Consider the following 18,115-nt stretch of genomic DNA (forward strand, 5'->3'; position numbering starts at 1 on the left):
CATCACCAAACTATCAAAATGTTTCCTTATCACTTAAATTTTTACATTATACTTACTGATAGAACTTTCTGACTTTGGATATAGATTTTTATTATATATTATTAAGTAAAATTAATTGGTTGATGTATTCCTGAATTATACTTCTGAATTACTTCAAACCTAATCACATTTCTGAATTACTTCAATTCTGGGTCATCAGGAGTGCTGGGAGTCCAAGTAGCATTTCTTAAGAGTACTTCAGAGATATTCTTACAAGTCACTGATGCCCATTTCACAAGTTTTAATGCTGGGTCGTTCTTGCTTGGCATGTGATAGGCAACCCTTAGCAAGGATCTCACTTTAAAAAAAGAAAAGCACAGCAGAGCCTATTTTACTTAGGTGTTTTCCTTCTGCAGGCATAATAAAGCACTTGGTTGTGGCTTTGCAAGAAAGCAAAGAACTACAGTCATTTCTCCAATAACAAATATTTGCTACCCTCATAACTAAGTTGTGCCCTGCTTCTGTGTCCATGACATTTTGTGTACACTGTGTTCCAATGTCAAATCAGGGGTAATCTTTCTGAAGACACATTAAATAGCAATTGAACTCAACCAACGATGCACATAATTAAACTGAAGTGACAACAATATAGACAGCCTTGACCAAGTTCACTCATGTGCAGGCAAATAGCAACTGTACCATAACTGCCATCTAGCCAACTGTGAGATGCCATCATTTGTAAGGAGTACCCCTGGTTTTAAAAATATGAAATTGTGGGAGAAACTGTACATTTTGAAATTGATGAAATGCAGTGATCTCTAACATTATTCAGTGAAATGACACAGGTTTTGCCAGAAAGCTTAATGTGATTCTTCTATACGAGGTTCTACCTATCAGTGAAAGAGCTGTACAACAATCCTTTACTCAACAGTCAGGGAATTCTGCATGTGGCTGTGACTGTAATTTCCACACCCTCAAGGATGATGAAAACAATTCAAACCTTCACCCAACTCATTAAAGGTTAGACAGATTAGTAAGTGGCAATATTTTCTGCTGGCCACAATGTAACTCCCAATGGGCAGAGACAATTTGGAGCACCGCTGCATAAAAAAGCTTACTGGTTTTAACTGGTTCTATTTTGAAAACTTCTACAAGACTGTTGAAAGTCATTTTCAAAGTAACCCAATCTGTTTTCCTAACATTATAAATTAACTTGCTTTGTAGGGTTAAAGGATATGTGACTCCATTAAAGTTAGGATAGGAAATATGGAATATCAAATAAACTTAAAGTACTCAAGAAGCAAAACTGAAAAAGTATCTCCACAGCTTATTCCCCAAGATTTAATTGTATTTTTTAAGCTAGACTACATATATAGATATTACCAATGAAAAACTCCACTGTTTGGTATCAGGTTCCTTCCTCCAATAATACTACCAATAACTATTACTACAATCACTACTACTACCACCACCCTTTATCTCATAACTATATGATATAAATGTTATTATAATGTCAATTTCCATAGATGAAAAAGCTGAGGCACAGTGAGAATGTCACCTAGGCAAGGTCACACAGCTAACAGACAGCACTGTTGGAATTAAGTCCAGGTAATTCTGATCATAGAGCCAGGACGCCAAACTATTACCATACACTGCTTCTCATGCTGTCATATATCCTCAACGCTTTCATTTTTGAAACCCAGATGCATCTTATAATTGATGAGTCTATTTAATGATTCTTTATTCTCCAAAAGCTGTTATAAATTGAAGGTATAGCTTAAAATCAATGATGCTTAGAATGAAAGCAATAGGGCATGTAACAAGTACAGAATCACATCAAACACTATACTTGTCTTCTTCTGACATGTATCCGCACTTAACAAATACCACTTTAAATAAAGTATTCATCCTCTCATATATATCTTGAAGGCCAGTATTTTTTAAAAAATCATTTATTCAATAACAGAGAAAATAACATTAATTTATGGTTTATGGCTAGAAAAAAATCCAAGATTTTAGACAATATGAAAAAAAAAAGGAAAATATCTCTGACTAAAGAAGACAAGGTGTAAAGTCTGTTTCAAAACCTGTGCCCTTCTATGAAGTAATAGCCACCAATTTATTTGCTGATTTCATTCCAGAACTAACAAGGAGTGTGGGGGATGGAGGAGCAGCATAGAGCCAAGACCGCTCAAGGACAAAGGCAAAAGGCAAAAACCTCATGAAAATGCCAAGATTCTAACCCTCTGCACTAATATATCTCCTGGAGTTCCCACTACAGATGCTATTTCTTTGTCAAGCAATGTCAACAAAAAGTTATGACCACTACTACACAAAACAGCCATGGAAACTACTGATCCTTCAATCTGAAGCCATGTGGTTCCAAATGAGAATCATAAGTTACTTATGTGATTTTCAACTGCTAATCAGTTTTTATGTGATCAGTGATTTCCTACACACTGAAAGGAAAACATGAGAACACAATTGTGTTAGATGAAGTAATGTTTTTACTCAGTTTTCTAGGTACTGGATTTGTAAGTGACATCTCTGCATAAGGGAGCAGTCACAGCCATGCTGTCAGCAGTGATATGGCAAAAGGTCAGTCAAATCACCAAGTACCTTACATAAGTTTGGGGCCAAATTATTGAAAGTGTTGAATGCTATGCTCCTTTTCTCTCTCCTGACCCCTCAACCGATAGACAATCAATTGCTCAGGTAGATACAGAGATGAGTAAATATGACCAAAAGTCTCCTTTTATTCAAGAAACAGGTAAAAAGAACTCAGCAACCATCACCATCAATTTCTACACTCTTCAATTACCTAAGTCTCAAATCTGGCTGGTCCAAAAAAGAAAATTCACAAACCTCATCTCTATTCCACCAGACCCCCTTCTGCCTGTTATGGGAAGATATGAGAGAGAAGTGGATGCTGTCTTTGTTAAGGAAGGCAGTCCTTCTACATGACAGATACTTGGGACCACATGGTTCAAGAGCAGACTATAATGAGGTAGTAAGCCCTTAGTTCTCAATCCATTTGGGGTTCATGATTCTATGACTTTAAAAAAAATCTAATGAAGGTTATTATAGATTCTTTCTTCTGAAAAATGTGTGGAAGAACAAAGTATCACATGTAATTCCACATAATTGGTAAACTCTCTGAAGCAGATCCTAGATTAAGAACTTCCACACTAAATACTACCATTAATCACTACTAACCCTGCTTTTGGCCTGGAATCCTTCTCTTGTCCCATTCTACCCTTTCCTTATCTATATAAATCTGTTCATCTCTCCTGTCCCAGGTCAGCCTGCTCAGTAGTCTAATATCTGCAAATCAGCACTTTCACAACTGATTTGTACAATAATAATTTATTTCTGTGGCTCTTTTTGCTAAGAAACTATAAGCAATTTGGGGAAAGACACAGTATCTATCTTATTCACTGACAGTATTAACACATACTTAAGTGTCGATTATGTAATATACTTTATGTTCTTTGTCTTAGTAGGTGGCTCAATAATTATCTGAGAAATGAATGCTATATACCAAGGGTGTTTTCCTACTCACTATATAATAATGTTATTCTTGTTTGTAACCACAAACCATAAAGAGCCTCATACTATTATTTTAATTTTCTTTTATTTATGTGTTCTCGCTATGGGATGGACACTCTATTTAAAGAGGAAAAAAATCTACATATTTCCCTTCTTTATAGCCAAGACATTCAATATGTAGGGAATCACATAGATGCTAAAAAATGTTTTGAAAGACTAGCACTACTACCCACATGCTTTAATTACACTTGAAGGAGAGAATACAGTAAAGTTTTTTAAAAGAGATAAATCTAAGATGAAAAATTTAAAGAACATCAAAAGTACAATTTCCCTTTTGTATATCTTATCAATCTCTATTTTATTATTTTTAAGTGAAAACAATTTATATTTAACTGAAATAAATAAACCTCGCAAACATATTCCATCTGCCAAAAACTGCCGTAAATTAATATACATAGTGCTAAGAATACATATCAGTTAACCCTGGCTGTCCATTTAGTAATCCCAGTCATTATTATTGAGATTTTCAAAATTACCTTAGCATTAAGATAAAAGGTAATTTTATAAAGTAGTGCGATATTATCTTACAAGATCACTATGTAACTACTGATTTATAAAAATGTTTAAGGGCCTTGGCCAGATGGCTCAAGCACTGGGTAGAGCACTGTCCTGATATGCCAAGGTTGAGGGTTCAATCCCCAGTCAGGGCACATACAAGAATCAACCAAATGATGCATAAACAAGTGGAACAACAAATCAATGTCTGTCTCTGTCTCTCTCTGCACCCCCCTTTCTCTCTCTCTCAAATCATTTCCTTTAAAATGTTCTTCAAGCAACAGTACTAGGAAAGCATTTCTCTTTAGAAATAATTCCCAGATCCCTACTACTGCTCACAAAATCACTGTCTCAAGAAGAAAAAACTGCTAGAAAATGAAAATGAAATCAGGCTGTGCATGTGTGTGCATGTACACATTATGCCATATGGCTCTAAATAATTAACCTTGAGAGTAACTTGACTCCAAAGATGGCAAACCCCAATCTCTAATCCTAAAGCCACGGGTAGACCTCATATAAGATGACAGGTGTCACAGCAGTAGCTCAGCAAGCCATTTCCCAGATGGGACAATTAGATTTAGAAGGGAGGCACCCCATCTCTGGCTACTTTTGTGCCCCTAAAATTACAAAATTATGCAGATTTGTCAGTTTTCATAGATTCAAGTCCAAGGATAGTGTTCCTCTACCACACCCCTCAACCAAACTGCACTTGAGTGTTATCATATAGTTACAGAGCTGCTCAGGTAGACTAATTTTATATAACTTCAAAACAGAATAACCTCACCATCATCAAAAGCCTTTTCCTTCCTACCCTAATCTATGCCAAATACATATGCAAAGAAGTCTGCTTTCTAGAAACTGCAATGCTCCCAATTCCCAAGCAGATAACAGAAACCCGTATCATTTAGGGGCTGAAGAAACCTTTCAACCAATTCCTTCTATCTCCATTCCACTGGGTTCCTGCTGTGCCCTAGTGGATGCTGCCTCCTTTAGCCAAGCAAACCCTATTATTCCAAATAATAGGAATAATTTCTCCCAAATTCCTATAAGGTTAGGCTCTTATTGTAGGCCTAGCCTCACCTGAAACATCCACTCTAATGCAATTCCAAAGAACCACACAAAATTTTTTACTCTTTAAAAAATTTAAAGTCTTAATCTTTCCCTGTCCTAAAGATATCAAATAGATAAAATGATTAGTTTTACAGTGAACATGTTTCTCTCTATTCATTTACAATTGGACATGTGCTTTCATTCACTGTGTTTTAAATGTCTAGTGTCTGTTCCTTTAAAGCATATGCCCCTTAGGTCTAAAGACTCATTTTCCTATGGTCCTTTAGAGAAGTGCACACTGTCACAATTCAATAAAATGGGATTTTACTGATTACTCACATCCTGCTCCTGTCACCACATTATCCTCAAGGACTCTCAATGTTGCAATGATATATCACCACTTCTTCACCCACGGCTGTACCTACCACTGTGCTCTACTGAATACAGGGTGGGCAAAATAAGTTCACCGCTGTGAGTACACAAAACACATATTTTATTCTTGTATTATTATTTATTAATTATTATATTATTTATTTGTATCACAACTATAAGTCTGCTTTTGCCCACCCCTGTATGTTTATTATTTTGAAATCCTTGGCTCACCACATCTAGGGACATTGCTCATTTGCCCTCTGATGATCACCTCTATTGGACCACGATACCACAGGGCATTAAAAGCTAGTACTTTACAAAGATGTCGTTACCATAATTATAATTCCAATTTTCATTTTATTTAATTTTTACAAATGAGTATCTTCACTCTAAACAGCAACTCTTGGCAAAGCGAGAGGCTCTGGGCCAAAAGCAATCTTACAGCTGCGTTACAAACTACTGAGGGGTGAGTGTGCTGACAATCCACTAGGAAAACAGCACCAGTGGACTACTTGGAAGAGCCATTGTGTTTTATAAATGTCAGAAACCCACAGAGTAAAGTCCCCCTAAGCAAGCTTGGACAGGACAGAGTATAACAGTTTCAAAAGACCCATGTGATCTTCTATTGTGTGCAAAGCAATGATTTGCATGTTATAAAGAAAAAAAAACTTTTCTAAAATCAGTTTATGTTTTATTCTAAAAACTTAAGAAACTAAAATTAAAGTCTACTACCACACAAAAAAAGCCAATCTGACAGCATTACAACATTTAAAATATTTCTATGAAGGTACAAAAGCAAGATGTTCCCAAGTTCCATAGATGGTACAAATCACTGAGGCAACAGCAACAACTCTGGGTGAAAAGAACTGCATACGTTTCCGGGTTTGTTTGTTTTTTAACTATTTAACCCACTGTTTTACTTCATTTAGCTAGTTTGGTGAGAAGGATATGGTATATTATAAAAACTATACAAATTAGAATAGCATAAGAGTAACAGTCATTAAATCTATAACACTAAAAATGCTGAATGAAGAAACTCAAGAAAAGATTGCAGATTTCTGTTTTCCCTTACCTTGTCCCAGCCAAAGTATTTTCCCATTAGCGAGCAGTGTGAGACAACCTAAACTTAAAATACTAAGAGTAACCTTTGATAAATTCATTACAAATATGTAACAAAATCCCGCTAAGTTGCAAAACCTGATGAAAAACAATCTGAACTAGTACAACAGATGGAGAGGGAAGGAAGGAGAGGACGAAAGGGGAAGAATCAAGTCAAATTAGCAAAGATTCTATGTAAATAAAAAGCAAATTAATGATATGTCATCATTCTGGGCAATTTGCCAGAAAGAGATAATCAATCATTAAGAAAAGAGGAAGCTCATATTACTTTCTCAGGAAGGAAAAAAAAAGGATGACTGCATGATCTAAAATTATAATAGTTGGAAGGCCTAAATATTCAAATATTGAAATTCTAAGAACTCACAAATGAAAAAAATACCAAAAGCAGCCAATATGGCTCAGTTTTTAAAAACATGTATAAATACATTCATAATTGTGCTTTAGAAATATATGTGTTAAAGTAACACAACCTACACCTGTTTGGAGAGTAGATTATTAGAAGGGAGATGGCCTTAATTGATAGGATGGCAGACTGTACCCTTTTCCCAAATACGTGCTATCCCTCCCCTCTCTCACTGACATCAAGCTTGGCCATGAGATGTTGGTGCCTCCCACTAACGGATATTACTTTCTCATCCTTTTGACTTTGGTGGTAAATATCTTGGCCAGTAAAATGTGAGCACAAATGACATACGCCACTTTTGAACAGAGGCTTCAATGGGCTATTACACCACTGCCCTCACTGCAAAGAGCTCAGCAAATCTTTGACAGGGCTGCCCTGTCAGCATGATTCCTGCCCGCAGGAAAGACAGTGCTGCAGTAAAGGACTCACAATGGACAAGCAGCATGAGCAAGATAAACCTCAATTGTTGTAAGATAGTAAGATCTTTCAGGTCTTTTGTTTCTGAAGCATAACTGAGCCTAACCTGATTGGTGAAAGAGGCCACTGCAAAACCTCATGAAACACATTATATCTTAAAAGTAGGCCAGTGGCAACCAAAATGAAGAGAATGGGACTGATTAGAGAAATATCTGGAAGACTGAAGGAAAGGCTGGGGGTTCAATGTTGTAGAATGAGAACCACATGCAAGTAGAATTAGATGAATTACACGTGACCTCCAAAGAAAAGAATTAAGATAAGAAATGAAGTTATAGGGTGACAGATTTCTGCTCAGCATAAAAAAGACTTTCTAACAATGAATGCTCTCCACAGATGAAAAGACCTTCTTTGGGAAGCTGTGCTCATATAACCAGAGTATTCCAAAAGAATACATGAGCACATAAAAAGGATATTATAGAATGGGATTCCAGAATCACCTAGATAAACAGACTGACTTTTAATGCTGTGCCCGACTCTGAAAACTGACACCAACACTTCTAGTGGCTGACAGTAACAGCAGTTAACCATTACTGAACTCCGTGTTGAACAAAACAGTCCTTCGCCATTTTATAGGTAAAGAACAGGGGCTCAGTGAGCTTGAGTCACGCTTCCAAACCATACAGTTACACAACTGGCAGAGCCAAGACCCAAAATATCTGTCTCTGGAGGCTGTGAAAAAATGGACTTCTAGAAATGTATGCTCCTATAGAGATATATAAAATTAAAGCCAGATATTTTAGCTTCCATGGGAACCCTCAATGGAAAAAGCTCCTGAATAAGCAGCCCTGATGTGTGTGTGTGTGTGTGTGTGTGTGTGGTTTTTTTATGGCAGATATAACACTGGCAGACATACACAATATAACATAGGCAAATAGTGAAGAGTTATAGGAGAAAGGAGTAAATGAATAATAAAATATCTGAAATCATATTACCCTAGAATCTAAAATACTCTACACCGTATCAATACAGTTTTACCTTAGTACCAATCAACAGCAACTAGACATGAAATTCTTATTCTGTGTGAAGTCCACAACGTTACCTGAATTTCTGTAGTGAAATTATTTTTAATAAACCAATGCAGTGACTTATGATTCTGTATACACTAACCAACGTCACCTTTTGGAAGACAGATTGATTGTATATGCCTCCTGCTTAGCTATAAAGTAAGAGCTCTCAAGGTGCTTCATGAAATTCCCTTTTAATTAAATCTGTATGCTTAAGTAAAAAGTTGAAAAAATAAATCACTTGTACAAGCTTTTAATAGGCAAACTAAAAATAAATGGTTCAGGAAGCACAAATACTCTTCAAGGGATAATTCCTTGGTGATCTGTTTCAGTAACTTTACTTCTGGCTTTCTATGCTAGAAATTCAAAACATCCACACTGGGAAACCACGTGGATGTTATCTGCACGGAAATGGAATGGCATAACAGAAAATTGCTGGAAATAAGAGAGTAAACTGTGTTTCAATAAACTGAGGCTGTAAACAGTAACTAAGTTACAGCAAATGGTCTAAGCTGTTAGAACAACAAAAGGGCAAGCGTGTATTAGCCAATCCACTTTCTATTCGCAGTGAATAAAGAATGCTAAAAACAACCATTTAAAATGCTTCCCTGCCTCATAAGTAGGGTAATTTTCATTCATAGAACACAGATACTTAAAAGTTATTTTAAAGCACAAAAGAATAACTACAATTTTTTAAAAAAAAATCACAACACTTTCATTTTAAGAGCTGGTTTGATTGTTTTCTAAAATAAGCATTGTTTTATTTGTTTCAAAATAAAATCTTGTTAAGATGATTGAAGTCAAAATATGCAAAATAATATTTATGGCATAAAGGAATTAATAATTATTGAACATTAACAATAGGCCGAATATTAATCAAGGCACATCATATATACCACCTAGCAAGAACTCAAGGTATCCTATACTTAAAGGGCACTAAGACTTAGTGAGGTTAGGGTAACTGGCCCAAGTAACAGATCCTGAAATCAAACCAAGGTCTAACCTAAAGTCCTTTAGAACTATCCCAAGCTTTTATTACAAGGCATATTGCATATGTCACAATTAACTTTCTTATAAAATAATTCATTTTGACCTGGACTTCAGGTGATTTTTATCACCAATTCCGTACTCATGAGCACAGAATAAATGAATTATCTGCATTTCTCCTCTCCCAGTGTTTCTGCTTTCTGCTTTCTAATTTCTCCCACCCAAAACATGCTACCATTTAAAATACAAAAAAACTAGCCTTGCTCTTGCGTAGCTCAGTGAATTGAGCACAGGCTGCAAAGCAAAGGGTTGTAGAGGTTCGATTCCCAGTCAGGGCACATGCCTGGGTTGTAGGCCAGGTCCCCAATGGGGACCACACGAGAACCAACCACACGCTGATGTTTCTCTCTCTTTCTCCCTCCCTTCCCCCGTCTAAAAATAAATAAATAAAATCTTTTTAAAAATTAAAAAAAATAAACTGAAAATACAATTCAACCACACATTCATTAGTATTTTTGTTAAATTAAATTATAAAAAATAACACAGCAAATACAATTTTTAAAATAGGTACTTTGTTCCTTATAAATTAAAAACTTATGTGAAAAGGATTGTGTTTAAAGATACATTAATTACTTTATAGATATAAGAGATTGATTCTGGCAGAAGATTATGAAAACAGTAAAATTTCCAGATTTTCCTGGACTTTGTATGTACTATGCTTGGATTTTGTTCTCTTTTGCAGTAGGAGAGAGAATTACCAAATTCTCTTACATATTCCAGAATATGTAAGAGTATTAATACAACTCATAAAGCCAATGCATCTAAAATACACTGCCCTTAGTAACAGGTAGCCTCTATGTCTACTCCAAATCACAGAGGTAGGAACTAAAATTCAGAATGAAAATACAGGTAAGTATTGTGGGAAAGGTCTTTCTGAGTGACTTAAATGATGACAACTTATCAACTGTAGCTTAAAAATCCTGAGCAGTGATAGTATAGTGATACTACCCTAGACAATAGCTTAGATAAGAAACAATGATACTAGAATGTCTTATGATCACCTAGAAGTACTATATATAAACTCAGGAAGAGAGGTGGAAAAGATTTTCCATAGAACTAACTCATTCTTTCTTATCTATTTCTTCCCTTAAAACACAACCCTGAGCCTGAACATACTGTTATGCCAGGAAGTAACAAGAGCTCAAACAATGATGAGAACAACTCAAAAAACATAGAAGCCATCATTAAGGGGCTTCCCCTGGCCAAATGTGAAAGAACTCAAGCATCAAAATAAATAATGGTAATCAATTATAAGCTATTGGATAACACAGAAATCCATTTTCCAAATTTATACAGAGATAAAGATTAAGGGAGATAAAGACATAAATACAGTTGTACATGGAAGAAATGGAAAACTCTTCCTTTCAATAGAAAGGCAACTAATAAAAGTAGAAGGCACAGTAGCATTTGAAAATTAACAGTACAGCCATAGAAGTAATAACTGATTTAGACAAAGACCACCAATAGAGGCTAAAACAAGTGAGTCGAAATTTAATAACAGGATAATTATACAATCTCTTTGGATTTGGCCACAAAATGCTTATTAATTATAAAGATAGAATTAAGCAATATAGTTAACAAGTACTTATTAATTTACACTGGTGAAACCTGGCAAAATTATCACCTCAAACAAGTGATCAACAATGTTTATGTCATTAAAAATGAAATACTGAAATCATGGGCCTCCTACTATGATACACTGAGAAGGACACAATATCACTTCTATGGTATTCCTACTAAAAAGCATAACCTAAATCTATCTAATCATGAGGAAACTATATCAAATTGAGGGGCTTCATATAAAACATATGGCCTGAACTCATTCAAAATGTCAATGTCAAGAAAGAAAGAGAAAAGCTAAGGAACTCTTGTGGACTTAAAGAGGATGTGAACTAAATATAATGCATGATCATGAACTGGATCCTGGGGAAGGGAGGTGAAGCTATAAAGAACATAACTGGACAACTGATAACACTGGAAGTGAACTACAGATTTCATAATGGTATTTTACCAATATATGCAAATGATGCTAATGGTTCAGAGAATAATATGTGTGTGTGTGTGTTATACACACATGTGTGGGCATGTGCGCACACACACACACCCAGGGGAGAAGGTTTTAGGACAAGCAATCATACTAATTAATCATAAAGCAAACTGGGCAAATAAAAACTACCGGTAAATTTGTGTAAAAGGATATATGAAGTGCTTTGTGCTATTCCTGAAAATTCTCTAACTTTGAAGTTGTATCAATATAAAAGAGATTTATAAAATTTTATTTTTATAAAACTTCATGAAAGCATTTTAAGGACTACAGGAACCCTCTGAGTGCCTAGCATTACACTTAGGTTTCTCACAAACACCTTGACACCATTCCTTCTCTTACCTTTCTAACAGATTGTGGATCGCTTTGAAGAGCAGCGTCCGACATTCATAGGAAAGGCCATTTTCCCAAAGTCCCTCTTCCACAACTGAAAAAAAAGAAAAATGAACCAATAAGCAGGCATCCAAATAAAAACAAACTTTACATTTCTTCTAAAGCAAAGTCAATGAGTAAATGTAAATAAATTATTTCACACTGAAACAGAAAAAGGAAGGCAAATATTTCAAAGTCATAAAATACAAGATACTGAAGGAAATATGTGTTTAGATTTTAAAGTCTTTGAAATACAGACATGGTATAGACTCCCTCTCCCACAGAAGTCTTTCCAACCTGCTTATTCCAAGTTTAAAGTCATTTGAAATTCTCAAATCAATCTTTCTACCTTATAATGTTACAAAGACTAATTTTGTTGAAGTCCTATTTAAAGGTATTTAAACAGAATTAATACCAAGGTTATCACATGTATTTTCACAGGGAAAATCAAAAGGAAAAATACCCAATAATGTCAGAGTTACACAAAACTTTTTAAATGTTTTGAAGGCAATTACCTGAACAGGATTTAAGGACATGATTTTAGGGAGAATATCAGAAAATTAAATCTTAATATAACACCAATTTATTTCCTAAATTCATAATTTCATTAATGTTTGACATTTGGGTAAATACTGTACTTCCCTTTGAAATATATTATAACATTGAGCCACAAGTAACTAACACCAAGAGAATCCAATAGACTGACAATGCCCATGCATTCCTAACGTTCTTTTCATACATAAAAAGATATAAAACACCCTAAAGATGATAGCTAATTTTCTTTTAAATTGTATTAATGCAACTCGAGATAGCAAAATATTGGAAGAATAGAAAAGACATTTGTAGAAGAAAATTTCCTCTCCCTTTTACTTGTTATCTTGACAAAAGCATTCACCAGAGAAAATCCTGACAGAATTAAAACACATGTTAAATCCGGGACTTCAGGCCAAGATGGAGGCGTAGGTATATACACTTTGCCTCCATGCATAACCAAAAGAAGGACAGCATTTAAAAACAAAACAAAACAAAACAAACAAATAAAAAACCCCTACAACCAGAACTGCCAGAAAATTGAACTGTATGGAAGTCTGACAACCAAGGAGTTAAAAGAAGAAACATTCATCCAGACTGCAAGGAAGGGTGGAGACAGGCAGCTGGGGTGGAGAGGACTCACAGCAAGGCTACAGGGCAGCTGGAGGACCGGGGCAGGTGAGGAAGTGGCTGGTGGATTGGGCAGTCCCACATTTCTATGGGGATAAACTGGGAAGAACAACTGGGGAGTGAGACAGACCGTGCAACCCAGGGTTCCAGTGTGGGGAACTAAGGCCTCAAATCCTCTGGCTATAAAAACCTGTGGGGGTTGAGGCAGCAGAAGAAACTGCCAGCCTCATACACGAGTTTCTTGGAGCGACCCAGAAGGTCCCAGAATGTACACAAACCGACCAGCCTCAGAGTCAGCACCAGAAGGGCCCAATTTGCTTGTGGGTAGTGGAGGAAGTAACTGAAAGCTGGCTAAGAGTGGAGCAGGCGGCTTTGTTCTCTCTCGGACCCTCCCCCACATACAGTGCCAAAACACAGCAACATAGGTTGCCCCACCCTGGCAAATATCTAAGGCTTCACCCCTTCCTATGTAACAGGTGTACTGAGACCAAAAAAAAAGGGGGGGCCCAAATGAAAGAAAAGATCAAAGCTCCAGAAACATACATCTAAGTGGTGAAGAGATAGCCAACCTATTAGATGCAGAGTTCAAAACACTGGTAATCAGGAAGCTCACGGAATTGGTTGAGTATGGTGGCAAAACAGAAGAAAGAGTGAAGGCTATGAAAAGTGAAATAAAGGAAAATGCACAGGGAACAACAGTGAGGGGAAATAAACAATCAACCAAAACAGAATGAAGAAACAAGAAATGAGGAGAGGCTTAGGAACCTCTAGGACAATTTTAAATATTCCAACATTTGAATCATAGGGGTACCAGGAGAAAAGGAAGAGCAAGACATTGAAAACTTATCTGAAAACCTAATGAAGGAGAACTTCTCCAGTCTGGCAAAGGAAACAGATTTCCAGGAAGCTCAGAGAGTCCCAAAGAAGTTGGACCTAAGGACGTAAACACCAAGGCACATCCTAATTTCATTATCTGAGATTAAGGATAAGGAGAGAATCTTTTTTTTTTTAAAGATTTTATTTATTTATTTTTAGAGAGGGAAGGGATGGAGGGAAGGAGAGAGGGAGAGAGAGAGAGAGAGAGAGAAACATCAATGTGCGGTTGCTGGGGGTTATGGCCTGCAACCCAGGAATGTACCCTGGCTGGGAATCGAACCTGGGGCACTTTGGTTCCCAGCCCTCGCTCAATCCACTGAGCTATGCCAGCCAGGGCTAGGAGAGAATCTTAAAAGCAGCAAAAGGAAAGGAGACAGTTACCTACAAAGGAGTTCCCATTAGACTCTCAGCTGATTTCTCAAAAGAAACCTTGCAGGCAAAACTCTATCCAGAAAAGCTATCATTTAAAATGGAAGGGCAGTTAAAGGCGTTCATCATCATCACCAAGCCCTTATTATATGAAATGTTAAAGGGACTTATCTAAGAAAAAGAAGAAGATCAAAAATACGAATGGTAAAATGACAACAAACTCAAAACTATCAACAACCAAACCTAAAAAAACTAAATCAAAAACAAACTAAGCAAACAACTAAAACAGGGACAGAAATCACAGAAATGGAAATCACGTGGGAGCTTATCAGCAGGGAGGAGAAGGGGCAAGAATGGAAGAAAAGGTACAGGGAATAACAAGCATAAATGGTAGGTACAAAATAGGGGGAGGTCAAGAATAGTATGGGAAATAGAGAAGCCAAAGAACTTATATGTATGACTCATGGACAAGAACTAAGATGGGGAATGCGGGTGGGAAAGGGGTGCAGGGCAGAGGGGAATAAAGGAGAGAAAAAAAATGAGACAACTGTAATATCATAATCAATACATTTTTTTAAAAAGTCTTTCACTTCAAAATGACAATAACAAAATAACTTCTATTTTTTAAGATCGGTTTTCTATCCAGAAAAGAACCTTGTTCATTTTCTGAGGCTTTATTCTATGTGTCAAGTTTTAAATCAAGAACACTATACATAAATGAGCTGGCTGGGGGGAGGGGCAGAGAACTTTTCACCACAACACTATGAGACAGAGTAAAGAACATGTGGCATTCACTTTAGCCACTCAGCATCTGACATCCTCCTTTCACTGATGATTGCCTACTTCATGAATTCTGGTTGGGGTCAAAGATGACCACCCCCTAACAAGAGCTGAAAAGACTGATCCTTTCTTTCCCATATCCTCCTGCAATGTGGACAAGGTTATATATACTAAACTTCACTAGATATTCCTGAACCACACTTCTGACCCTGGACCTAGAGACACAAAACAGAGATAAAGGACAAAGATCTTTCGGTGGGCACTACAAGTAGTAGCATAGGTTCCATGGCATCTAGTGATGCTGTAGTGATAGCACTAGTTTCTCATCAAACCAACTATGCAGCAACGACCCTAGAAGTGCCAAAGAGTTCTCTGAACACCCAAAATCCTTTTAATCAACTCCTTTTCTTAGTTTGTGACTAAGAATTCTGACCAATACAGTTTATTCTCCATTATAGAAATGAGAAAACTAAGGCTTAAAAATCTTAAACTTGCCCAAGGTAACATAACCAAAGTTCAAGAATATAGAGTGAAACATAACTACTATACTCAGCAGCCAACATGATTAAATGTATTTTATATCTACTTTTAGAAATAGTAATTATTCCATTAATTAAAGTCATCAAAACAGTTTATTTTCATAGCTGCTGTGACTAGGACATTTCAGATATTCATAAACATGTGCTCAATTGACATGATAAACTCCTTATGTCTAGGTTAAGAGGATTAGTGGCAAAGATGAGATGCAAACCCAAGTTTTCTGACTCTAACATCCGTGCTCTTTCCATAAAGCTGTGCTTCTCCATATGGTTAGTGTTAAGTTAACCCACCTCATCCCCCTCTTTTACTCTTAGTACTGGCTAAAAAGGCAATTTTCAACACTGAAGTTAAATTACCCTTTGAATCCACCATTCGCTCTTTAAATTAATGTTTTCTAAATAGCTGCAAGTAACCTTTTCAAAAGTTAAACAAAATTAAAATTGCTTCTGCAATCTATTTGTACAGCTCCATGGTAAAGTCAGAGAAAATCACATAATAGCTTCTTAGGCTAATTTATCTAAGACACCCTCCTCCCAAGGTAAAATTTAAACCAACACTTCATTTGCTTCATATTGAGATTCTTCAGAAAGCATCCTTTGGCATGGGGTAGGGGAAAGTAGTTAATGTAGATAAGTTTCTATAAATGATGTAAGATGCACCTACTACTTAATTTGCTATCTCCCTTCCAAGTGGACTGATAAAACGGAGCAACTGCCAAGTTCATGAGGCCTGCAGGTGCTGGGGCCTGTCTCTATGGAACCTACAATCTCCCAAGGGCACACTGTCTTGGGAGATTGTAGGAACATATTTTGGGACACACTTTTTTTAAAAAAAAAAGCCTTTCTAATTCATTTGATCTTTCAAGTTGCAACTTAAATGCGTATTAATTACTTCAGAATATAAAGTTGCAAGAAGACAATCTCTATAGTCTATATTCATAAACCTATTTACGTATAACAGAAGATAATTTTTCTAACATTTGTCAACACTATCAGAAAAGAAAGCACCAAGAGACCTAAAATGTGTGAACAATAAAGGAGTGGCAAGCATCAACCAACACAAAGAATTCCTAAATTAAAACATCCTCCTGCTGTTATGTGGTCTATGACAGCCACACTAAAGCTAAAAAATAAAACTAAGTACCACTACAGCTGCCTATTTATAAAAAAACCCTATTTTTGGTACTAAAGTTATCTCGCTTATATTGTATAAGCTATAGTCAGAATATTTTTAAATTGCTGTTATTCAACCTTTTTAAAAATAGTAATCCTCATAATCAAATATTTAAATTGCAAAAATACTATATAAATTTTTTAGCAGAATATAGTCTTTTAGAAAGTTTAATTAGCACTAAGTATTGCTAAATGCCCAAGTAATTTTTCAAAATCCTCACAAACTGTAATACAAAACTATTAACTTTGCAAAGCATGGCTCTTTGCAGAATTAATAAGCTTCTCTGAAAGGAAAACCATACAAAAGTTTCGGGGGGGGGGGTTCACTATGGCAAAATATCAAAGCAGCACATACTTCCACGATTGTATGTTTCCCAGCAGAGACCTTGGAAAGATATACCTCCCAATTTGACAAATGAAACTGACACACTTCACTTGAAGGGGGAAAATGAGAGGAGGGGGAATGCAATAGGATAGGGAGGAGCATAAAGATTGTGAAACCTTTAAGAAATTCAAGCTCATCCATTTAGAATTCAGGTCACCCTGCCTTGCACAGTTTAAAAGTAGAAATACTTTCAAAGAATACATATTTCCTCTGAGCTATGATACATATTTCCTTTTAATGTATCATATTGCAGCAACAGCTGAAATGAAGGTCTAGACATCAAAAACACTTCTTACTCCCACCTACTGCTTTTTTACCTCAGGCATCAAAACTAATGAAACCTATTATCCAGAACATTGAGTTCAGTAACCACATTGGCCACTGCAAATATTGGAGGGGGAGGGGCCCGTTCAGGGATGACACTCCTTATTCAGCCATTAAAATTACTGAAAATCAAATTTTGCTCCAAACTCCAGAAATACAAATAGATTAAAGCAAGGCCCAGGAAACACGATTATTTCCCAGTTAGGTTTCAGTGACAAACTGCTAAAGATAGAACAGGTCTGCCACCAATCGGCCCCACTGCCTTTGTTTTCACCTTTATCTGCAATATATAAAGCAAGATTAGTTTTTAAATACTGTTTTTAATTTTTTAATTATTACACGTACTACCTAAGAATTGCACTACAAAGACATAATAAGAAAACATTTATCAATTTATTTCATGGGTTGCATCAAATGAAATTTAAAGATAAGTGTATAGAGAATTTTTAAGTATCTGCTTAAAATGACATACAAAAATTTGAGTAACAAAGTAGCATAATGCTATGTTAATTCTAAAATATAGCATTATACCCATAA

At 36.1% G+C, this 18,115-nt stretch overlaps 1 protein-coding gene across 2 annotated transcripts in view; it reads right to left on the minus strand.

Annotated features, from left to right (window-relative positions):
* The window catches only part of MED13L (mediator complex subunit 13L), a 261,135-nt gene that overhangs the window by 113,838 nt on the left and 129,182 nt on the right, over positions 1 to 18,115 (minus strand). For both annotated transcript variants that reach the window (XM_036013872.1, XM_028527247.2), the window contains exon 3: positions 11,942 to 12,026. In XM_036013872.1, the coding sequence (XP_035869765.1) occupies positions 11,942 to 12,026 (85 nt within the window). The remainder of the gene's footprint in view (positions 1 to 11,941; positions 12,027 to 18,115) is intronic.

This window comes from Phyllostomus discolor, chromosome 13 (assembly GCF_004126475.2).
Source record: "Phyllostomus discolor isolate MPI-MPIP mPhyDis1 chromosome 13, mPhyDis1.pri.v3, whole genome shotgun sequence".
In the NCBI taxonomy this organism is placed as follows: domain Eukaryota; kingdom Metazoa; phylum Chordata; class Mammalia; order Chiroptera; family Phyllostomidae; genus Phyllostomus; species Phyllostomus discolor.